General features: G+C 50.1%; 1 protein-coding gene across 3 annotated transcripts in view; it reads right to left on the bottom strand.

Annotated features, from left to right (window-relative positions):
* Positions 1-627: 627 nt before the first annotated feature.
* The window catches only part of SIL1 (SIL1 nucleotide exchange factor), a 248,215-nt gene continuing 224,254 nt past the window's right edge, over positions 628-24,588 (bottom strand). For all 3 annotated transcript variants that reach the window (XM_055286082.2, XM_055286083.2, XM_063642782.1), the window contains 3 exons: positions 5,420-5,516; positions 4,803-4,967; positions 628-1,111 (listed from right to left, as the gene is read on the bottom strand). In XM_055286082.2, coding sequence (XP_055142057.1) covers positions 755-1,111; positions 4,803-4,967; positions 5,420-5,516 — 619 coding nt within the window. In that variant the 3' untranslated portion in view covers positions 628-754. The remainder of the gene's footprint in view (positions 1,112-4,802; positions 4,968-5,419; positions 5,517-24,588) is intronic.

Raw genomic sequence — 24,588 nt, 5'->3', positions numbered from 1 at the left:
GGGCAAGACCACAGAGAGGCACTTCTGCCCTGTCAGGTGGGCCAGGCAGACCTGGGCTCCCCTGGGCTCCCACTGCCAACTTTCTCCCAGAGTAAGGCCCGGCCCCTGGGCCTCCGGAGTCCAGCACCTCTCAGCACCCCACCCCGGCACCCATTGCTGCAGCACCCATCACTCCAGCAGCCATCAAGCCCATCAGCTGCCTGGGCTACCACAGCACCCCGGCGTATGGAGAGGCCTCGGGCTCCGGCCAGGTCAGCAGCCTCGAGGCTGTTATGTGGGCACCAATAGAGGGGCAGTGAGATGATTCCCTGACTTACCTCACAGCTGCGGGGTGCCAGCACTAGTGTGACGCTTTCTACGTGATTTTTCTCCTTTAGTGGCACTCCTTCTGACAGATGAGGAAACAAGCTCAGAGCAATTAAGCGACTTCCCAAGGTCACAGAGCTGCTGCTTGGTAAGCAGCAGAGACTTGCAACTCCTGGGCCCAGGTTCCTGCCCTGGAGCCTGTTCCTGGATGCCCTGGGCTGAGCCCTACACGTCACCAGGGCCCATCACCCAACCACTCACCTGACCCCCCCGGCCACAGGGCTGTGCCTAGTCTACACAGACACACAGCAGACAGAGGACGGCCTTCAGGTTTCCATTTAATGGCCAAGCCAGCACTGCCAAGATCTCCTCCTGCCTGAGGAGCCCACCCACGCTGGCACCCCTCATCCTCACTAGTGGCATCCCAGTCCAGTCCTGGTGTGGGGCCTCATCTCAGCTCCTTCAGCAAGCTGTTGACAGAGCCCAGCAGCTCCCGGAAGTAGCCCTCGTCCTCACCGTCCTGCAGCTCCAGGCTGGCCAGTGCCTGGTACTCAGCCTGCAGGCTGGCCAGCGTCCTGCTGAGCTGGGGGTCCTGACGGTAGCGGTCCCGGCAGGTGGTCAGGAGGACGCCCAGTGTCTGCAGCACCTTTTCACGGGCATCATGTTCGGGCAGTGCCAGGAGGTGGGCCGTGATCTCGCACCAGCCCTGTTCCCACAGGCCTGGCAGGAGGTGTACCTGGCGATACTGCTGCAGCTTCTCTGGGGACGTCTCCTGGGTCAGCTCAGCCTCCTCCTCGGCGAACATCTGCCATCCACCACAGCCACGGGCCAGGTAGGGTGGGGGTGGGGAGAGAACACACAGGGAGCAGTTAGCTCACACCTGGCTAGCTCTGCCCTTCAGACACGAAGGCACGAGGCTGACCCCTGAGGGCCCACCTCTTCCTCCATCCCCAAGTCTGTCTGTCTATCCATTCATTCATCCACCAACAGAAACACTTGTGTGGTGCCAGGTGCTGGAGAAACCACATGGAGACACAGTCTTGCCCTCAAGGAGCTTAGGGTCTAGCAGGAGAATAAAAATTAATTCCCAAATAGCATAAACGTAATCTAACAGTGCAGCATGGAGGCAGACAGGTTGGCTTCAAATTCCTGCTCCACCACTGACTTGCTGAATGACAATGGCTGGCACTTAGCCTCCCTGAGACTCATTGTCATCACCTCCTAAGTGGAGAAACTCAGCCTGTCTGTAAAGCGCAGAAGCCCAGCTCTATCAGGAGAACATGGTGGGAGCCAATCCTGCCGCGCTGCCAGCAGCGGGAAAGCCAACACCTGAACCCTGACAAGCAGGCAGGTTACCTGAAGGTCAGAGGTAGAGGGTTGGGAGGGGGCGGAGATCTCCCGTGCAGCTGTAGGAAGTGTGCCTGTGTGGAGAAAGAAGGAATGCCTGCCCTAACTCCAGGGGTGAATGAAGCACAGGGAAGATGCACAAGGCAAGAGGGAAGCCCAGGAGAAGACAAGGCCACAGTGAACCACCTGTGCTTCCTGCGGCAGCAGGAAGCCGTGGGGCTGATTGGGGCTGGCAGAGGAAGCTGAGGAGGGGTGCAATCCTGCATCCTGGGACAGGAAAGGCTGAGAGGGAGCCCCGGTCCTTTCCTACTCCACCCCTCAGTCCTGCCAGCTTTGCCTCCAAAACACACCCCAATTCTGTCAGCCCCACCTTCATCCCCTGTGTCCTGCGGTCCACTGCCTCCTGCTCTCACCCTCTCCTCCAGCCCCCAAACCCTCACAACCTGGCATTGCGGGTGATAAAGACAAAATCAATCCCTTCCCTGGGACTGCAAGGCTCTGCAGGCTCTGCCCCCACTGTGCACAGCCTGGACCCACTCACACCCACTCCTGTCACTCTCACTCTCCCCTGGGGCCTCTGGAGGCGCAGCTCCCACTTCCAGGTGCACCCCCGCATGGCCCCATTCACTCCACGGCTCCCTGCACACCTCACTGCCACTGACCGGCCTCCCCTGACTGGCCTTCTCTGCTTACATGCTGCTGTGGTTTGAATGTGTTCCCTAAAAGTTCAAGTGTTGGAAGCTTAATTCCTAAGGCAGCAGTATTGAGAGGAGCTGCCTAGGTCAGGAGAGCAGCGGGTTCCTTACGGGAGAGCGGCTGTTATTCTAGAGAGCAAGCCCGGCCCAGCATGCTTTTTTCCGCAAGTGCTCTTGCCCTCTCACCTTCCACAACGTTGCCATGCAGCACAAAGGCCCCTGCCAGATGCACCCACCCAGTCGTGGATTTCCCAGCCTCCCGAATCAGGAGCCAAAAACTGCCTTTTCTTTATACATTATGCAGTCCAGGGTATTCTGTTAAAGCAGCAGCAGACAGACTACAATACAAGCTCAGGGGAATTCTCTGATAAACATCTGCCTGAAAGCTTGGGGACAGCAGGGACTGCGGACTATTTCCCCAGCACCCGGCACAGCAGGCAGCATAGGCAGGCAGGGTCCCCCTGCAGCCCTTCAGCTCCTCAGATGCACCAGAGGCCATGGAATCCAAACCCCAGGCAGGCATCTCACCACTGCAGAAGCCCAGATGTCAGGGTATGGTCTCTCAGTAGAGGTCTTCTCACAGGCCAAGGCACATATGAGGACTGCCTGCGGCCTGGCAGACCCCAGCACCCTGATGGGGGTGTCACATTGCCCATGGGAATTCCACAGTCCCCGGCTGTCATGACAACACACTGCAGTGATCCCCCTGAGCTGCATGGCGCCCCTCCATCGTGGTGGACAGCTCATGTCCTCTACCTTCAGGCAGCTCTGGACCCACCCCTAGTTTGGCTAGGTCTTCATTCTTTCTTAAGCGCTGCAAGAGGCTGGACTTAGTGACTCATGCCTATAATTCCAATACTTTGGGAAGCTGAGGCAGGATTGCTTGAGCCCAGGAGTTCAAGACCAGCCTGAGCAACATAGTGAGACCCTGTCTACAAAAAATGAACAAAATTAGCCAGGCATGGTGGCGTGGGCCTGTAGTCCCAGCTACTCAGGGGGCTGAGGTGGGAGGATCACTTGAGTCCGGGAGGCAGAGGTTACAGTGAGCCAAGATCGTGCCACTGGGTGACAGAGAGAGACCCTGTCTCAAAAAAAAAAAAAAAAAAAAAGAAAGAAAAAAGAAATCACAAGAACAGAGAAGCCCTGACTGCCTCAGCCCAAGTACAGTCTGTCCTAAATCTCTCTGGCTGAAACTCATCTGCTGTCCTCCCTGAAAGAAGAGGGCCATTTCTGTACTGTTTGTAGAGAGATGCCAGTCCTCCCCTCCCCAATCATGTCAGCACCCCATGAGGCAGCTCCCAGAGGCAGGCTCCCGGGGCCGGCAGCCTCGGCGCAGCCGTGGTGAACCTGCCTGGTGGTAGTGTGCTAGCAATGCGTCAGTGCCATAGTGCCCAAGATGCCAGGGCTGGGGGCAGCAGGGACACACACCCAAGACATCAGAGAACAGAGCCCAGCCAGCCGACATGTCCTTCATGTCCTTCTCCAGGCTCACTGGCCCACTCCCAGAACCTGAACTGTGCCCAGGCCTTATTAATTGGATCTGAGCACCACATGGCTGCCTGCTGTTCTAAGAAACTGGATTTCTGCAGCTTGAACAAGAGAAGAGAGAGAAACAGACCGAGAGATAAGACAGGCAAAGAGAGTCAGAGAGTTGGGGAGAGACAGTGATGGACAGAGGGGGCCACAGCCATTCCGACACTGCCTGGGAGAGAAGGCCTGGGGGAGGCGTGTGCAGAGCGGGTGAGGGGCCCAGCCTCCACCATTCGACAGCAGTTCCAGCGGCTGCCCAGCCCTGCTCCACTAGTCGGCATGCAGCTGTTCTGGGGAGCGTGTGGCCCAAGAGAGGCAACTGAGGAAGCCCTGCCAATGCTCTCTGCAGCAGCTGAATTAAGAATCCAGGCCTGGCTGGTTTTCCTCTCTCCTCCTTAATTAAGATGCTTCTTTAAGCTTGCAAACAGGGCTGGGCACCAAGTCTCCTCCCAAGCGGCAAGCAATTGGGTCCCTGAGACTCTCAAGGGCAGCCGCTCTGAGGCCCTGCCCAGAGCCAAAGCTCCCAGAGGAGGCACCTCCAGGTTTCTAGAATCCGAAGAGTCAGTGCCATTTGAAGGAGCTCTGGGCTGTTCCACTCCCTCAGCCTTTTGTCCCCTGGGCGCCTGGTCTCGGCTGCTCCAGGGCTTGCCTCATGCTGAGCCCTCTGCCTGCACACTTGGCTGTGACCATGGCTGGCAGGGCCACCTCCCACTCCTCATCAGGCCTCAGGTTTCAGCTTAGCCACCATATCTCACATGACATCCTCCCTGACATCCCCAATCTCTTCCATCTGTCTGTCCATCCATCCAGAAGCACACACAAAGCAAACAAGTGACATCCCCAGTCTCTTCCATCTGTCTGTCCATCCATCCAGAAGCACACACAAAGCAAACAAGAGGAGACTGGGTGGGCCTGGGCACTCACCTTCTCTGTGACCAGGTCATACAGCAGCGTGACCACACGCACGGCGAGCACCTCTGTGCCCTTCTCCTGCACCAGGCTCCTCAGGACCTGCAGCCCCCCGAGCTTCAGGAACTGCCGCTGGGCATAGGGGAAGTGGCGCAGCAGTGAGCACAGTGCAAACAGGACCTGGGGGCAGAGACCCAGGGGCAGGTGAGAGGCCAAGTGAGCTGGACCTGCCCTGAGGCCCAGGGAAGGCAGGCAGAGGTGCCCCAACCTAGTCCCCATTCCTCCCGGCCCCACCTCAGTTACAGCTATACCCCAGAACCCAGGACTGTGAGGCCAGGAGGGACTCAGACACCTTCAACATTACCAAGTGAGTAAATGGGAGGTAAACAGAGGCCAAGTGTGGGAGGCCAGGAGTAGGGCCCAAGGCCACACCACAGGAGCTGCCCCCAGGCCTCTAGTCACCTTGGCACACTGCCATCTGCTTTAGTTGAGTGTAACCTCTCCCCCTTTGCCACCCAGCAGATGACGCTCAGGCCCCCAAGGTAACATGCACAGCCTGGACAGGAACCCTTTCCTTTCAGGCCCCACAGGTGTCCTGGGGGCCGGGCAGGAGGAAGGGCATGGAAACACACCTTCTTCTTTGCAGTGAGCGGCTGCTCCGTGGCCAGGATGACCAGCAGCTTCTGCAGGGCTCCCCCTTCGATGGCCTCCACCTGGACCTTGGGGTTGCTGGGGAAGAAGCACAGGACAGCATGACTACCCTGCCCAGCCCAGGGATCGGACGGTCAGGGAACTGAGCCCATGCCAGCCATCCCTGGGGAGAAACAAGAACAACAGAGGTTCCCACGAGGGGCAAGTCAAACTCAGCTGGGGAAACAAAGACCATCTGGCACAGACCCACGTGGGAACAGCGGCCCACAGCACAGGTGACAGGGCTGAGTGCTCCCATGCCAGCCCCCACTCCCCAGCAGCCAAGGGGCTGGAGTGGGCTGGGAAGGTGAACCACCTCCCTCTATTACTGTAAAGACATTGCGATGCCAAAGGTGCTTCTTCAGCGTCCCTCCTGTAGGAAGCTTTTCTTGGCGCTTCCCAAGCCAGTGCCGGATGTTCCTTCCTCCGTGACCCCAGGCACATCACACACTGGGGCAATTACTAATGGATCTGTTCCCCTCTGGGTCTGGTGCCCCAAGGCCAGGGCCCCATCCCTCTCCTCTCCTGGGTCGGCACTCAGACTACACATAGAAAATGCTTGCGGGAGAAGGCAGGAAGAAAGTGCAAGAGACAGGAGCCTCTGAATACCTAGGCAGATCCTAAAACAGGACAATCCAATGCCTCCCACTGGGCTCCCACTCTATAACAGCAGCTACTGTCAGCTTCTCTGCCCTGTATTCTCAGCACTCAGCACAGTGCCTGCCACGTCACAGGTCCCTGGACAGTAGGGAATGAATGAATGAATGAATGAACGAACGAACGAACAACACGTGTACACAACCATGAACATATCAACAGATAAACATACTGCGCTAAAGTACTCAAAACGCTGAGCTGCCTCTGGAACTCCTCTCCCCATTCTGGGCTAGAGAAATAGTGATATGATTACAACATTTCAGGCCCAGACCTCCCAGATGAAGGGATGAGGGGCCTGCCGTGGACCCCCATCAGGGCAGGATGCCATGCAGGGGACATGGCCAGGATCCCTCGCAGGATACCCTTTCGCAGGCTCCTTGCTTTTCAAGATTGCATTAGGGATCAATTAAGGAGCAAGTGCCAAGCACAGGGACCGGAGAGTCAGGCTCTTGGGCAGGTCAGGGCTCCCCTCTCAGCAGCCCACATGTGAGGCCCCAGAGAACAGAGGGGACAGGCACACAAAAGCCTGAGGTCAGCAGCAAGTGAAGGGGCCAGGCCAGCAGTCAGATGGTGGCTGTCACACCCATCTAACTAGCCCACAAAGGACACCACAGTCTACCAAAGCCACCGCATGCCTCTGACTGCCTGCCCTTGGCATGACCACAAGCTCCTGGAGACCCAAAAAGCACCTGTTCCTCCTAATTCCCAACCCTCCTGGCCAGGGGGCCCTCACGGTGTCCTTGAGAGTGAGCCAGGGTATAAGGAAACAAAGACAAATCAGAAGGAGCTGGCTCCTGATCCTAAACCCAGAAAAGACACACTGTGCCACTGTACAGGAGAGGGCCCGACACACAGCAGGCATGCCCCCAAAGCTGGCCGAATGAAGATAGCTCCCCGCTTCTATTCCGACCAGGAACAAGCTTCAAGTTCCAGAGCAGACCGAGCACGCTGAGCCAGCTTTCTAAAGAGAAAAGCTCCTTTGTACCACGTGTCACTCTGTAGCCTCTCAGCCAGAAAGGAAGTACAGGGTGGGTGCCAGCCCGTCCCACAGCAACTCCACCCCTGTGTCTGCAGAGCAGCCTGGAAATGGGCCAGAGTCCCTGGGGAAGGGAGGCTGACAGCTCCTCTCCAGATAGGAAGGCAGGCGCTGGCGCAGGGGGGCCTGGGAGCTGAGCTGCTCCCCTGCCCCCCCGACTTGAGACAGGCAGCTGTTTCATCAAAGCATGAGCTAATTAGGGCTGTCTCTGCCATCACATGCCTAAGGAACGTTCACCCATGACAGGAGGGTCCAGGAAGAGAAGACGACCACGCTGAGAGATTCACACAAACATCAAATGCTGCCTCCCCAAGGGGGCTGCGAGATCTGACATCGCATCGGCCTTTGGGAGCACTGCCAAGGAGTCCCATCCCTCATGGGCCCTCGGAGCAGCAGAGACAAGGCCCTCCAAAGATAGCACAAAGCTCATCACAGCACCCCATCATCGCAGCCCCAGTTAATCACCCAGGGCTGGGCAACCAAAGCCCTTCCACTTTCTGCACTGTGACCAGGGCAAAGAGAAGTCCCTTCTTCAGAAGGTAGGCTGACATGGGCTGGGAGCCACCCACAGCCAAGCCAGCAGCAGCCCAGTCCCACCCACTCTGTCTCCCTGAAGCAGGCTCTTCCCACCCCATTTAGAGTAGGAGAGAAAAGAGCTCCAACATCAGATAAGTAAATCAGGGAGAAAAGAGAAAGTCTGACTTTTGTAAATTGCTGAAATCAGGTTCATAAGGCAATAAATTCATGTTTTCACCCACAACCAAGTCTGTGGGTAGGGCAGGACCATGGGCCAAACATGAGCTGTGACAGTGCACAGCCTGGCCGCCCTGGGCCCATGCCCTGCCTGGCCTCTTCACATGATCAGCTTAAACGAGGTACCCATGGAACCCTGGGAACTCCAGGCCTTACCCCAGGGTTCCCACAGCTTCAGGAGTTTCCTAAAAGGCCACCCTGTGAAGTGGCCTTTTAGGGCTGCCCAGGCAAGGGGTTGAAGAAACACAGCAGAGGAAGAGGGGGAAGATGAGGCCTGTGCTTCCAGCTGCTCCTCAGTCCATCCAGGCAGGGCCAGTAGAGCTGAAGGTTTCCTGAGCAATCCCCCGCCAAGGGTAGAATCTGCTCCTAGAAACAGCCCCTCTCTCCACAGGCAGCTCCGCCTTGGGCTTTAAATGCTCACAGCCTGGGGCTGGGGGAGGCAACTACCAAAACAGCTCAGAGTGAGGCCTCTGGATGTGCAAGGACCAGGGCCTGGAGGACCCTTGCTGGGATCTCATGAGCAATGGCTCATGGCCTTGGGCAAGTTTTCACCTGTGAGGCAGAGCTAGGACTACCCATGTTAAAGACAGAACAGTTAATGAATGCCAAAATGCCACAGTGCTAGCCAATGCACTGTGGCCAAAAGATAATTACAGTAGGCTTACTACACAAAGAGGCCAGACCACCTCCTTGAGAGCACAGCTTTATTTGGCCGGGATGCCTCGAGCACATATCAATGTATGCCAGCCCCATCCTCCTCCAGCCTATGGACTCTGGACCAGACCCGCGGCCCACTCCTGGAGGGGCCAGGCCTGCTGGCTGGAAGGTAGGTGTCCTGACAGTTGGGGATCTGAGTTAAGGGGGCGGGGGCCCGGCACGCCTCAAAGTGACATCAGTGGCGCTGGTGTGCTCAAAGTCAACAGAAGGATATTAAGGACGTAGCTCATCTCCGATGCGATAAATGAGAATAAACCTTGTTCAGGGCTAAACCGGCTGGACTAAATAAATACCATTAGCACTTGGATTACCGGGATGTTCACAATCAGTAGGCGAGTCAGCTGTCTGTGTGCAGAGGGACGACAGCAGCTGCTACTCTGTAAATCTTGCAGGGAGATGGGCTGGGGGTGGGGCGGGTTGCAAAAATGGAAGTGATTGCATTTGCAAAAACCAAAGAGTTTGGGTCAGGGTGACAGCAATTCAGGCAATCAGCCAAGAGTCAGAGGTCATATTTTAGCTAACTGAAGCTGAGCAAGTGTCTGGGTGGAAGGGGACTGAAGGAGCTGACCCCAGGGAAGGCAGCCCAGCTCGGCCAGGGGGCCCAGGAGATTGCTGCCCAATACACACCCTGGGGCTGACTTCACCCTTGGGCTCAGGGCTGGCTACATAATTTTCAGGCCCAAGTGCAATATGAAAACGCAGGGCCTTTTGTTCTAGAATTATCAGAAATTTCAAGACAGTGAGAACAGAGTATGAAGCCAAGCACGGGCCCTTTTGAGTGCGGGGTCCTGCGCCGCTGCACGGGTGGCAGGCCCAACAGGGTATGTGCACGGAAATCCTGCTCCAGGGTCAACCGGAACAACAAGGGCTGAAAAGTAAGTTTGAATTTCTGAAAAGGAGAACAACTGGAAAAGGTAGAGCTCTAGGATGGGAATAAGGATGAGGGTGACTAGTTATATGGGGGCCAAGGAAATGCTAAGGTGTAACTGAAGAGAGCTTCTGTGATTGAGACTGCCAGGCCAGACCAGGACACCAGAGGCACAGCAGAGGGATGTGCTCACTCAGGCGTCCTCGTGACATTTCTAAGTGCAACAAATACTCTTTTCATTCCCTTACAACAGGAAAAAACTACCATTTTTCTTCTGAAATGCCTCTGAGATGATGCCATGCACTGAGGGCAGAGAGCACATCTCAGGGGTGTATGGGGCCAGGCTCAATCATTCACCTGATGAAGTGCATGCTCACCTTCTTGCCCAGAAAGAAAGATTTCCTCTGGTGGCCCCACCTTGCTTATGCCTTAATGTGTAGCCTCCATCATCTGGGAAAGCAAGAATTTGCAGGATGTGTAATCCTGAAATAGATGGGTTCAAGAGACATCTATATTCGCCTGCCATCGAGGGATGAGTGGGGTTAGGTAATCAATCAGTTAAGATACAAACAATTGGCTGGGCGCAGTGGCTCATGCCTGTGATCCCAGCACTTTGAGAGGCTGAGGCGGGCAGATCACTTGAAATCAGGAGTCCAAGACCAGCCTGGCCAACATGGTGAAACCCGTCTCTACTAAAAATACAAGAGTTAGCTGGTGTGGTGGCAGGCACCTGTAATCTCAGCTACTCGGGAGGCTGAGGCAGGAGAATCGCTTGAACCCAGGAGGTAGAGGTTTCAGTGAGCTGAGATCACGCCACTGCACTCCAGCCTGGGCAACACAGCAAGACTCTATCTTAAAAAAAAAAAAAAAAAAAAAAAAGATACAATTACCAAATTGAATAAAAATGGAATAGGTTTAACAACAACAACAAAACAAAACAAAACAACACCGTACAAATCTTCCACTGCAAAGTCAAGCTCCCAGGAATAACAAAACACATGAGCTGCACATCACTTTGTGTTGGGACCTGTATGGCCTCAGGAGTTCCATCTGGACACTGGGGAAAGGCAGGGCTATCATCTGACCCCTTCATGTACGGCCCCCAACTGGAAGCCACCCACGTAAGCAACTATGAGACACCCACTCCTCACCACAGTAACAGCAACTCACGAGAGGGTCTCTAGACCTTCTTGACACACACACACACAATACACACACAATACACACACACAGACACAATCATCTGCCCACCTCTGAGGAGATAAAGGGAACCTCAGAGGGAGGGGCAGCAAATCACCTTCCTGAGGGACATCTGGTAGCTCTCCAACACAGCCCTGCATCACAATCACCTGGGCAGTTTATTTCCTGAAACCATTTCAGACTAGTGCTTTAAAAAATTACAGAAAATAGGCCAGGTGTGGTGGCTCATGCCTGTAATCCCAGCACTTTGACAGGCTAAGGCGGGAGGACTGCTTGAGTCCAGGAGTTCGAAACTAGCCTGGGCAAGGTGGTAAAATCCCCGTCTCTGCAAAAGTAAAAAAAAAAAAAAAAAAAAAATAGCCGGGCATGGTGGTATGCACCTATGGTCCCAGCTACTCGGGAGGGTGAGGTAGGAGGATCACTTGAGCCCAGGAGGCTGAGGCTGCAGTGAGCTATGGGCGACAGAGTGAGATTCTGTCTCTCTAAAGAAAAAAAAATTATAGAAAAGTAATTATACAAAAAAATGACTTACTGGAAAGCTGCAAGAATAGTAAATAAACTCCCACCCAGATTCACCAATTGTGGACATTTACCACAATTTTCTGTCTCTATTAATATTTACACAGATTTTCTTTTTAAAAATAATTGAGAGTAATTGAAGATACGAAGACCCTTTACCCCTAAACATATCAGTGTGTATATCCTAAGAACATAACCAAAGTACAGTGATCGAAATCAGGAAACTAACACTGACACAGTAATCTACAGGTATTTATTCAGATTTTGCCAACTGTCCCAATAATAGTCCTTACCCCCACCCTTTCCTCTTTTTAAAAAACACTTTTTTTTTTTTTTTTTTTTTTGTAGATAGGGGTTCTCACAATATTGCCCAGGCTGGTCTTGAACTCCTGGCTTCAAGCAATCCTCCCGCCCTGGCCTCCTAAAGTGTTGGGATTACCGGCATGAGGCACTGCACAGAGCCCTCTCAATAATATTCTTTTTAGAAAAATAATTTTGACCCCACGTCCGATTTATGCCCACACGATGTACACAGCAGCCTGTCTCCTTGGTCTCCTTTCATCTGGAACTCTCCCTTAGTCTTGTCTTTCATGACACTGACATTTATGAAAAGTGCAGGCCAGTGGTAGAATGTTTCTCAGTTTGGATTTGTCCGATGTGTTCTCATGATTAGATTGAGGCCATGGCTTTGGCAGGAATACACAAACACAATGCTGTATCTTTCTCAGTGTATCACACAGGAGAGCAAGTGATGTCCATAAGTCCCACAATTGGATGTTTTCTTTGAATACTTGGTTATGGTGGTATCTGCCGGATCTCTCCACTATAAAAATACTATTTCTTCCTCTGAAATTAATATTTTATGGGGAGACACTTTGAGATATGAAGACAGCCTATTCCTCATCAAACTTTCATATAGTAGCTTTGGCAATCATTGACAATTCTTGCTTAATTATCCCAGGTTAAGCATCTTAAGTCCAAAAATCTAAAATCCAAAATGCTCTAAAATCTGAAACTTTTTGGGCATCAACATGATGCTCAAAGGAAATGTTCATTGGAACATTTTGGATTTTGGATTTTTGGGCCGGGGATGCTCAAGTGGTAAGTATATAATGCAAATGTTCCAAAAACCAAAAAAAAAAAAAAAAAAAAAAAAACCCAAATCCAAAACACTCCTAGTCTCAAGCATCTCAGATAAGGGATGTTCAACCTGTACCATGATGTTTGTCAAATGATGATATTCAAACTCCTATCTTTATTTTTCTTGCTTCTATCTTTATTTGCTGGCACTCTACCTGAAAGAAGAGATTTTCCTTCTTTCCCATTTCTTCATTCATTCATTTACTAGTATCAGTATGGATTAATAGATTCTTATTTAATCTATGGAATAGAATCCATTTCTATCATTTACTTCAATGCTCAAATTATCCTTAATCACCAGGCATTCTCACGTTGGCTTCTGTGTCTTTTTAACATGTTTCCATCACCCTTTAACATTTTCTTACCTTCTGGCACAGGATGTTCTTGTACAAGATATTGCTCTTTTCCTATGCCAGCCATGGAATCAGCCACTTCTCCAAGTAACAATTGGAGCCCTTTTTGAAAATACAGATTCCAAGCCATACCCTGCATATACTAAATCATAATCTCAGAGAATGTGGAGAATGTGGCTCCGAAGACCTGATTTTTCATAAATGCCACATGTGATTCCTATGTTCTGAGGACCAGCATTTGGGATAACTAGAGCCAATGCCCAACCTTTTATCCGGTACAGCATCTCTGGTAATTGGCAGCCCAGTACTTGAAGACTACATCATCAAACAAGGCAGCTTTACACTAGTTTAAAACTCCTCCAATTGCCAGAAAAACATACTCTGTTATTGAGCTGAAATCTGCTATCATGAAGCTTATACCCTCTGGTCCTAAGTCTACCCTCGAAGAAAGAAAGGGTTGCCTGATCCTGTCCTGACAGGTCAGCCCTTCTGAAAGTTGGGAGCAGCCAACCATCCAGAGAAAGCTCCCCTCTCACAATGTGGCCTCATGGGGTTCTGCAGTCATTCTCAGGGTGACTCTTGAAACCCTCCACTTTCCTGACAATGCTCTATGGGACCCTGTTCCACTTACTGATGAATCCCTACAGTGGTGGTGCCCAAACCTACCCACAGGGATCCAGGCTGGACAACCCCCTACCCAGAGTCCAGTGGGGCTGGCTGCCTCTGCCCCAGGGCCACTCTGCCCCTAATGCCTCAGGCCATCTCTAGATTTTTGTTAGTAGCCTCACAGAGCTTACAGTGGCCTGCCTAGGTCAAATCCCTAAAGGCTGCTCACATGATCTTCTGATGAGCCAGGGGGTCCCCAACATGGCTCTGAACCCAAGCACAGGGCTTCGATTTTATTCTTACTAAAGAATAAATATTGTCAGGAGGCAAAAAGCAAATTACAAATGGTATGGGTGATATGACACCATATATTTATTTCTGGGTGGTGAGATTTTTGTTTTAAACAAGGAATCTGAATTACTTATAAATTAGAAGTTTAATAACAATAAAATTTAAAATGCCACTTGGCTACTTAGACCCTTCCTCCTAGCCTGTCACTATTCTTCTGGATCCTCACTGTCATGTATCTCACATGGTTATCTCTTCCTGATCAGTGCCATCTGTTCCCACGTCTTCACATGAGAACCAGAATGCAGGTTAGACAGGACAGAGTCTGCCATGAGCTCTTTGGCACATCACTACAGTGAAAGCTCTGTTGACACTGAACCATTTCTAAATAAACATTGATCAAGTCTGATTGTTCAAGCTGCTACAAATCTACGTCTTTTTTTTTTTTGATCCAGAGTCTCACCTCACTCTGTCACCCAGGCTGGAGTGCAGTGGCGCAATCTAAGCTCACTGCAACCTCCGCCTCCCAGAACTCAAGCTTAATTCTCATGCCTCAGCCTACCATGTAGCTGGGACTACAGGCACACACCACGACGCTCACCACCATGCCCAGTTTTGTTTTGTTTTTTTTTTGTTTGTTTGTATTTTTAGTAGAGACAGGGTTTTGCCATGTTGGCCAGGCTGGTCTCAAACTCCTGGCCTCAAGTGATCTCCCACACCTCGACCTCCCAAGTGCTAGGATTACAGGTGTGAGCCACGGCACTTGGCCTCAAATCTACATCTTTATCATCATTTCTCTATCTGATCTATTAGATTATTATGAGATTCTGTCAAATGATTTCCTGAAATGCAGACTTCCTTTGTGTCTATTATACCAGCCTAATCTACCAGCCTGGTAAATCTTCTGAAAAAGAAAATGAGAATTGGGAGGGAACTTGAGAGAGTCTTCTGGGTACTGATAATGTTACATTTCTGGATCTGGGTGGTGGTTACATGGGTGTGTCCACTTTCAATAATTCATCGAGTAGAATGTGTTCAACTTTTCCATATGGAGGGAGGGGGGAGGGAGGACTTAAGCATTAAACTAGTCCAGCAAGACCTGGTTTTATGGAACCCACACTAACTCTAAGAAATGACCTCTTTTCTTTTAAAATACTCTTAATTCACATCTCAAAAACTTGCTCTGTTATTTTGAAAAGCAGAACAGTTGCCCATTGTGTCTCCTTGCCCCTCTCCCAATCCCCATAATGCCATAAAGATTCCTGCACACAGTTTGATGATGATGTCCCTAAGTTTCTGTCTGGCATTTAATTTTTCAGACCCTAATTTGGAGAAGCCAGTGGTTCATTTACACTTTTTGTACACTCCTGGTCTCAAGTTCCACTTAACTCTATGTTTGTTTTACTTTCTGCAGGAAAGCCATTCTCCTTGAGAGAGAAGGCAGAGGTAAACAGAATGAGCAGCAAGGACAGAGATACCCTCTATGGCATCTGCTAAATCACCTGATTGAACCAGGTGGCCTAAAGCCATCCTTGCCATCCCTCTCACTCTCAACAGTAGCTGCACAGGCACCTTTGTTGTTCTTAGCGTTTCCCAGGTCTCACCCATCTGGTGCTCCTGACACTGTTCTTGGAGGTTGCATCCTTCTTCTCTATTTGCTCTTGGTTACAGGTCCCTTTTTCATCTCCAGACAAAATCTCAGCTCGAACTGTGCCCCCTGAAGCCATGTGGGCCTCTTTAGGTGGCTCCCTGTTCCCTGCAGTAATCACTAGTGACTCTATTAAGTACACTTCATTTTTCAAACTCTGAGTCATCCTTCCTTTTGAAGCTCCTGTTCAGACATCATATCTACCTTTTCCTGGACCCTCTGAAACTTACTTTCCCTAAAACTCAGAGGCAGAGAGTTTTACCTTCCCCTTTTAGCTTCTCCAAACACAGTCACTTTCTGCTGATGTTCTCTAAACTTTTTTTTTTTTTTTTTTACCAGACAGATCCTTCTTGTTGCTCAGAATATAATTTCAGTCAGGCCCTTCTCCTTATTGCTTCCTTAACCTCCTGAGAGAGAAAACTGTCAGAAAAGAGAATTAGGAATTAAAGCAAGTGAAGAATTTATTGGTTTCTTTTTTTTTTCTAGAAGCAGATTTCCAACTGCCCAGTTACCCCATGCACCACACCAGTTTGCTTCTGTGCCAGTTTTATAATTTCCATTGAGAAAGCCTCTTCTACACGGAGGGTAAAGAGTTGACAATTACCTCAGAGTTGGTTGGTTGGTTAGTTTTTTGGTGGGCTAAAAGCCAATGGCCTGGACTTTTTCCTTTTTCTTCTCTCTCCACCAAAAAGCCCAAACCCAGGAAGCAAAACACTGAGTGCTGCTCTGGAGTCAGGGAGACCTAGGTGCAAGTCCGAGATTCTAGTGTTTTCAGCTGTGTGACTGAGGTAAGTTACTAAGCCTCTCTGTACCTCAGTTTCTGCATTTGTAAAACAGGGATTAATAACAATAATATTTATCTCATGGGATTGTTGTGGGGATGAAATGTGATTTTATATATGTAAACACACACAGAGTTCCTGACAAATGCCAAGCATTAGGATAACAGCTGTTTTATCATAATATACCATTTAACAAAAATTATTATGTTTACTTTTCTGCTAAGACAGAATGCCAGGGTTTTCAGGCTTCTCAGAAGGGAAAGGAGCTATCTGTGTTGGGGGACAAAGAAGACCTCCCACTGAGTGGCCTCAGATTCTCATTCTTAGCTCCTCTGACTGGATAGACAAAGCCAGTACAGAAGGAATTCATGGGGGAGAAATGTAATTAACAAGCTAGAGGGAGAGATTGGGAGGAAGGATCAAAGCAGCTAATTAGAACTGGCTAAAGGGAGACCACAGGGTAGGAACATGGAAGAAAGCAGGCTAAAGAGAATTATCTGCAGCCTCTAATTATTCAAAGAATGTCCCTGAGTAATTGTCTCAGGCAGTCTGAGTGAGGCAAGGCAGGAGTAACAAGGTTAAGCAGAAGAAAATTTAAGCTAAAACATATGGGAGATTTTTCACACACTGAGATTTATCAACTTTATTAGAGAACGCGGAGGATGTTATTTCAGGTCTTCTATATCAGTTGGTGGTATAACTATCCCCATGTCTGGTGGCTGGGGGAGAGCGGAGGAGGCCAGACCCTGCAGGGCAAGAGGGGATCCAAGGAAATGGCCCAGACAATCTTTGCTTCAAGCTTATAGGCAACACACCTTGTCAACCCGCCCTTTGAGGCTCAGGAAAGAGCTTCCTTCCTCACTCAGATCTGCTCTCCCTCCAACCTCCACATCCTCTCACCATCCTTGTGTTCTGTCATAAACTTTTACGTGATAAATCTCACTGTGTGAAAAATCATCTCCTCAATCAGAGCCAGTGGAATCACGCAGGGCCTATTTTGCGTTTGCCACACAACTGTAGAAATGTTTATGAATGAGCCATCTCTTAATAGCAAAAGAAAAGGCAATGATCGTAGGACGGTCTATAGCTGAAAATGACAACACTGAAATACTTCGTTTACAGGATTTGGAAGTCGTATAGACTACAAATCTCTCTGCTGTGCAACATACGTAACAAGTCCCCAAAATATCCTTTGTTTGCTGAGGTTTTGCTCAGATATTTAAGGTTCTGACAGTTTAAATATGGTGAACAATATGGTGAACCATCCAAATATTTTGCATCATTGGTATTTGGAAAGATCTTTAAGAACAATTAGTTCTAGTTCTAAGAGGCAAGTGCAGCACCCAGGCTCCCGGTTTTCCGTGGGGGCGGATCAACATGGCCTCCTCAGCCAGCTGCATTTCACATGGAGTCTCAGGCCCCCGCTAGCATGGGTTTCCTGGGCCTGGCCACTTGGCTCACATTGTAACAGAGAAGAAAACTGGGCAGATCCTCTGACTCCCCAGCCAGGCGCAGGGTTCACCAGGTCTCACTGGAGGCTGAGAAAAATACAGAGCTTCCCCCACCGCAGGAACAACACTGGGAGGCCTGACCTTGCTCAAGGCCCTTTGACCTGACTCACCAGACGCAGGAATGGGAACCTAAAGGAAGTGGAGACTTCCCATTCTGTGGAAATCTTTAAGAACTGGAGAAAAGTTCCAATTACTTATAGCTTCAAGGGACAGAATGATGGATGGCTTTGTTTGCAAACATGCTATTTGTCTGAGGCTCTTTGTCCAGTCAGCTGGTTGACAAATACTGATCACGCCAGTGTGCACAGGGACCTCAGCTAAGAATACCAGGGCTAGAGCAAAGAAGGAACATAGTTCCTGTCTCTATCAGACAAAATTAACAGCTGACAGAGACGCGCAGAGAACCACTCTGAGAGAAGCCACTGGGTGCAAGCGTTGTCTGAAAAAATGGAGGAGCTGAGCAGGAGGGCATGCTGGAGGAATGACCTTGACAAGACCAAAAGTTATTAAAATAGGAGGAGGAAGGCTAAACTTCTGTATGTACTGCCCAACTGAAGGCAGATGAAAACCTACTTTTTTCCCCAAAAGAAAATGTTAAGAATCACCTTCCACAGACTCTTTTAACTCTATTTCTGATAAATCATTAAAAGGCCTTCTGCTGGAATCATTCTAATGCCAAAGAAAAAGTTACACTCATAAAATAGTTAATGTCAAAATGTAAATGGTTTGTTTAAGATTCAGCAATTGTTGCTGAATCAAACACAAAATCTCTATGGCTTGAATAGCAAGGAAAACAAAAGGCTTGACGATTTAGTGCTCGTTAAAGCCTGTCTGGCTGAATTTTAGATTGCAACTTAAAAGAAAAAAACATTAAACCAGTTCAAGTGTGAACTGACATACGCACAGCAGTTTTCAGCTGCCTGCAAACGGGGCAAGGACACAGCCTGGAATGTGACTTGCACACGCCATGGCTGAGTATGGACCAATGTCCAGGGTGTACAAGGGCAGGGCCTGAGGGAACAAAGCCCCAACAAGAAAGCGTGGGGAAGCTGAACCCAGGGGCCCACCAGGGGCTGAGGGTGACGCTGGGAAGAGGGCCAATCCCCATTAGCTCTTTCCTGCAGGGAGGCTGGGGGCTTGAGAACAATCAGATGCTAGGCAGGGGCTCCCCTCTTGCCTGGGGAGGTGGAGAAGCAACAGCTTTTTGCTATTCCTCCCCTTTTCTGGCCTTGTCAGACACTTCCATGAGCCACAGTGGGACTCCTGCCCTTTAAAATCTCATCACAGGCCTGGTGACCCCCACAACCCTCAAGTCGGGTGTTAGAAATAGTCCTTTGTGGTAGGTTTGTGGGGTGCTAAGCAGAATCTTTGTCTACATTCTCTTGCCTACTGGGATATAAACGCTTAAAATTTCACCATCTGGGATTTACTTCCTTGAGTCTTAAAGACAATTTTGTCTTTCAGGGTCCTCTATTAAAATGCCATTGTCCCTGGGTTGGGAGGACCCTGTATAAGTAGGGTGACCACATAATTTATTGTCCAAACTGGGACACTTTTGAGAGTGAAAGGGGCACAATTAATTACTGCACTGGGACAAGAGGCATAAACAGAACACATGGTCACTCTCTGTATAAGGCTTTGTGTTAAGTTCTATGGAAGATACAAAGGTGAATAAAGCACTTTCATGGTCCTGGAACCTGGACCTTGAGCTAAGGGGCAGGAGATCCTGGGAAAAGGCTAACTCTAGGCACCCACGGAGGGGGATAACAGCACTCCAGAGGGAAGTGTCATGGCAGCTTAGCAAAGACCAAGGGCTCTGGAGCCACATAGATTTGACTTTGAATCCTGGACTTCTCTCTGTACAACTTTAAGCCAGGTCAATTAACCTGCCTCTCAGCTCAAGGTCCAGGTTCCGGGACCATGAAAGCGTTTTATTCACCTTTGTATCTTCCATAGAACTTAACACAAAGCCTTATATAGAGAGTGACCATATGTTCTGTTTATGCCTCTTGTCCCAGTGCAGTAATTAATTGTGCCCCTTTCACTCTTAAAAGTGTCCCATTTTGGACAATAAATTATGTGGTCACCCTACTTACACAGATAAGGACCCAGCTTCCTCATCTGTCAAATGAGGGTTACTTCATGAGGCTACCAAGGATTAAATGAGATACCAAATGTAACAGTACCTGGCATGTAATTTTCAACAGGTTCAATATTGCTAGCATAATCAAGATTAGCCTACTCAAACCCCCGTTACTGCTGTAAATGTCCCAAGTCAGAAGGTGGGGGCAAGGCAGGAAGAGAAAACCACTAAAATGGCAGACTTAGTTAAGCTTCCCTCCAAACTAATCCTCCAAGGGCCACCACCCAGGGCTGGACAGTGAAAGGACCGGGATCACAGTAGCTCCTGAGGAGTGGACCACCCGGCCGCCTTGCTCTCCTGGTGCCCCTCCTCCTGGTCTTAGGCTTCATACACTGACCCAGCCCCTCAGCTACTGCTCCATCCTCAACTCCTGGAGGCAGACACCACCCACTAGGCTTCCTCAGGCCATTTCCCTCGGCGGGCAGGGCGGGGGGTGGTGACTTTCCAAAGTGACTGAGCCCTGTCCTGATGGCCGGGTAATGCTGTCTGGTGGGCACTAGTACATCTTCCTGTGCCTCTTGTGACAGAAATGCCAAAAACAAACAAAACAAAAAACCCACAGCCCCTCATCACCATGAGAGGAGGGGATTCTGGAGGCCACCATTTAATAGCTCTCAAGTGCTTTTCAAGCATTAACTCATGCCAACCTCATGACAACTCTATGAGGCAGACACCATTACTCCCATTTTGCTCATCAACAAACTGAGTCATAGAAAGCTAAGTAATTTTCCCAAGGTCACATAGCTAATAAGTAGCAGAGTCATGAAAGCTCTAGAATAGGAGCTAAGAAAACTGGATTCCACTGGGGACACGCCACAGATTACTAGCCTAATGGCCAGGAAGGAGGCCTTAACTTATCTCAATTTGACTTCTATTATTTGTCAAAAAGCTGTGCTACTTCACCAAGGGACCTGCTGTGAGTATCGAGTGAGACAGGGCAGGGTGAAATCACTGTACAGGTGTTTACTATTATGATGCCCTGGCAACATCCTCCATCGTTGTGTTTCTCAGAGCTGGACCCAGTATGGAGGAGGAGAATCCTGGTACCCTGCTGTTCTTTCCTCCCTTGGGCCCTGCACACTCTGGCTCAAGGTAAAGGAGGAATTACTCTAAAGCAGTGGTTTTCCAAGTCTGATCTCTGGGCCAGCAGCACCAGCAGTACCTGGGAGCCAGCTGGAAATGCAAATTCTCAGGCCTCACCCCAGACTCACTAAATCAGAACAGTTAGGGGAGGGGCCTGGCCATCTGCGTTTTAACAAGGCTTCCAGGTGCTTCTGAGGCATGCTTAATTTTCAGAACCGCTAGGCTAGAGTAGCCCTGGACAGATAACAGCCTAGGCCTCTCTCACCCTGGTGGGAAAGTCCTGCTTCAGGGGCCTGAGGCAGGACCCAGCATTGGCCAGAAGACCCAGGCCATGAGGGCCACTGCCCCAAAGATGAAAAGCTTCCAATAAAACCCAGACCTACATGGCTGCATTGATCAAAATACAATAAAGAAGAAAGTGAGAAATCTGACAAAAAGAAAACGCAGCTTCAGTGGGGGACAAAATACAACAATCTTCTGTGGGAGATGAGAAGCATAAAAGCGACGTTAGATGTTCAAAGAACCAAATGTCGCAACGACAAAAAAATACAAGAATAAAGACAAAGTGTGGATATCAATGCCACATGGGCCTCAGTCTAATGATCGCAGTTGCAGGGAACAGCAGCCCCCCCAGGACTAGAGCCCGCTTTCCCCCGCCCCCAACACGACAGCCTATATAAATAGAGTCTTGAGGAAAAAATTACCAGCAATTAGTCATGAATCTGCTTGCTGGAATGAGGGGAAACTTGTGGAAAGTCACCAGAGGCTCTGATGGGAAAAGCTCAGCTAAGGAGGCCACGCAGACAGGGCAAGAGCGAGACGATTAAGGGAGAAGGCCTGTGGGGTGTTCCTGCAACCTTTGATGCCTGCCAAGTCTTAACCTGGAAGGGAAAATGAAGGGCCTGGCCACTGGGCTATAATGAGCTCCAAACTGGGCCCACATCCAAGTCGGAAGTCCTTTAATGTGTGCTTGGGCTGGAGGTGGGGCAGGTGAATGAGGAGGAGGAAGAGTCAGTGTAGCAGGCCCTGCCCTGGGTTGCAGGTACCTTGGGGGGATGAGGCGGTAGAGCACAGCCTCTGACCACAGTGCCTCCACCACAGAAAGCCTGTGCCACACAGGTCCTCCCCTGGCCCCATGGGGAATATGTTTCAGAAGCAGTGACAGTAGCAGGCTCAGCGTTTCCATTCAAGAGATCTGCTGAAAATGACCCTGTTTCAGGACCAAAGGGATGAGGAGGGAGGACCTCCCTTCCCCCGATGAATTTCTCAACTCATCTCCATCGACAGAGAGGAATCTCTCAGTGTGCTGTGTTCCCCACCGCCTCTGCCTGAGCGCCCTGCCCCTGCCCGTCCCCATCTTCATCTGGCCAGTTCCTACTGCAAGAACCCTTCAGACACGATCTCCTCAGAAACACTCGCTGACCTCCTGACCCTCACAGAGCCCCTGCTATGCATTCCTGGGGCCCTCCTTCTTTCCATCCTCTTAACAGACCTGACAAGATCAGCTTCCCCTCCGAAACCTGAACTCCCTCAAGGAGCTGGACTGTGCCTTGTTGCCTGTTCAACTGTGACCTCACTCTAGATGGCAGAGCCCAGGAGCTGCCTGCAGACACAAGGCTGGCTCTGTGTCCCCTCCCAGCTGAGACACTGAGCCCCAGCACTAGGCACGTGGATGGGTTGGGCACATGACCTCCCTCCCTTTCTGAGCACCTTGCCCATTCCAAGAGCTCATGGAATCAGACTCCGCGACTGCCCTGAGTTCTGACTTCTCTGCCCATCTCCCCGCACTTTGATTCCCTTGACCATGGGTCCTCCTCACTGCATATCCCCTGCCTGCTTGAGAAAAGGGATGCAGCCCAGATGGTCAATAGCCCCCTGAAGTCCCCCTCCTGGGAATGTCTGTATTTGCCCACAAAGAGAAGTTTATATATGTAAAACCAAGAAACAAATTTCTAATGGTATTAATTGAATTTTAGGCAGTAGCAGAAAGAAAAAAACATTTGGGAAGCAGGGAGTTTCACTTGATTCCTGAAATCACCTCTAGTAGGTAATGCCCACCTCTGCTGTGTCTAAGATCAGCCTTGACTCAATCTTAGGATTAGGCACCGCCTGCCAGCCATGGCAGGACAGTCCACAGATATGTCCACAGGTGGCCACTGTCACCTCCTTTCAGCCTGACCTCACCTGGCTGTCCTCCTTGACAACAGCCCTCTCTGGCTGAAGACTGGAAACTGTAGGCTAGAGCTCCTGCTTTCTTTTCTGGGACTCTAACACAGTACCAGCCCAACTTTCCATGCCTCTGTCAGGTCAGCATGGTATCAGAGATGGCTGTTTGGCCACTCTCCTCCTGCAATACTCCACGCTCCACCAACCCCTGTTCCATCTGAGAGCTACTCACAGTCAGCTCTGCCCGAGATCCCTGATAGACTGGCTGGTGCCAAGGATCCATTGAGGAGGTGGCACAGAGCCACACAGGGGAGCAACAACATTGGAAGAGGGCAAGGTCAAGTTGACAAATACTATATACGATGAGAAAGAATTGCATGAACCGTAGTGGCATAATGTAGCATAACAGATGGATAATTAGATTTATTCTAAGAGCTGTAAAAGTAAGTAATTAAATAAAAATATGGAACAATGAATCTGCCACAGAGAGACACCTAACAGCCTCACAAGGGCCTTGCAGCTGGCATAAGCAGACTGGGAAAGAAGCAGTGGGCAAGGAACCTCTAACACTGCCCTGATGTTTTAGGCACAATAAATTTAGTACGAGCTCGCACTGGGCACAAGGGTACAGCGTGATCTCAGAGGGGGATAATCACACCCACGGCTGCAACAGTACTGTGCCCTGGGAGTATGGCCTCTTGTCTACATCTGGAAGACAGCAGCCTGAGGTATTCCGATAAACGCCCCACCACTGGCATGTTTGGAAAGGCCCCTGCAAAGCAAGACTGGCAGATTGTATTTATCTTTGCAGAAGCACAGGCAGAGAGGAAGGGAGATGAAAATGTATGCACAGATGACAGGATTCACTGCCACCAACAAAGGCAGGCTGGGAGACCCAGGTTCAGGTCTCCACTCTCCTCCCAAAGGATGGTGGCAGATGGTGAGGGTACAGTTACCACATAAGAAACACAAGGCAAGCACCCAATGTGTGCAAAGCAAAGTGTTAGGTACAGGATTTCACTGGGAAAGCAGCTTCCCTGGACATGACATTAGCTATTTGGAAGCAAACAGATCAGTTGGAAGTTGTTTTGTATTAGTTAGGACTCTGTTTTTAAGGGACCAAAATGAAATTCAGAGGAATTTGAATTCCTTTGAATTCCTTCCTCATCTATGGAAAAGAGAGTGTACTGGGTCCCCTTATGAAGAGGGATGACAAAGGTAAAAAGCACAGCTGGGTCCAGAGGCTTAAGTAATGTGCCAAGGCCCTCTCTCAGCCTGCACCTCTAGGCTTTGCTTCTCTCCAGTTTTCTCCCTGTAAACAGCCAATCCCAGCATATAGGTAACTACATCCTCCCAAGTGGTATAGAATTCCAGGGAAGATCCTGGCCAACATGGGGAAACTCTGTCTCTATAAAAATACAAAAATTAGCTGGGCGTGGTGGCGCGCACCTGTAGTCCCAGCTACTAGGGAGGCTGAGGCAGGAGAATAGCTTGAACCTGGGAGGGGGAGGTTGCAGTGAGCCGAAATTGTGGTGAGCCAAGATTGGGCCATTGCGCTCCAGCCTGGGCAACAAAGAGCGAAACCAAAAAAAAAAAAAGAATTCCAGGGAAGAACTTTGATTGGTCCTGCTTGTGTGACAC

Source organism: Symphalangus syndactylus, chromosome 7 (genome assembly GCF_028878055.3).
Source record: "Symphalangus syndactylus isolate Jambi chromosome 7, NHGRI_mSymSyn1-v2.1_pri, whole genome shotgun sequence".
Taxonomy (NCBI): Eukaryota; Metazoa; Chordata; class Mammalia; order Primates; family Hylobatidae; genus Symphalangus; species Symphalangus syndactylus.
Note: the sequence above shows the minus strand (reverse complement) of the source record. Positions and strands in the feature narration are given on the sequence as shown.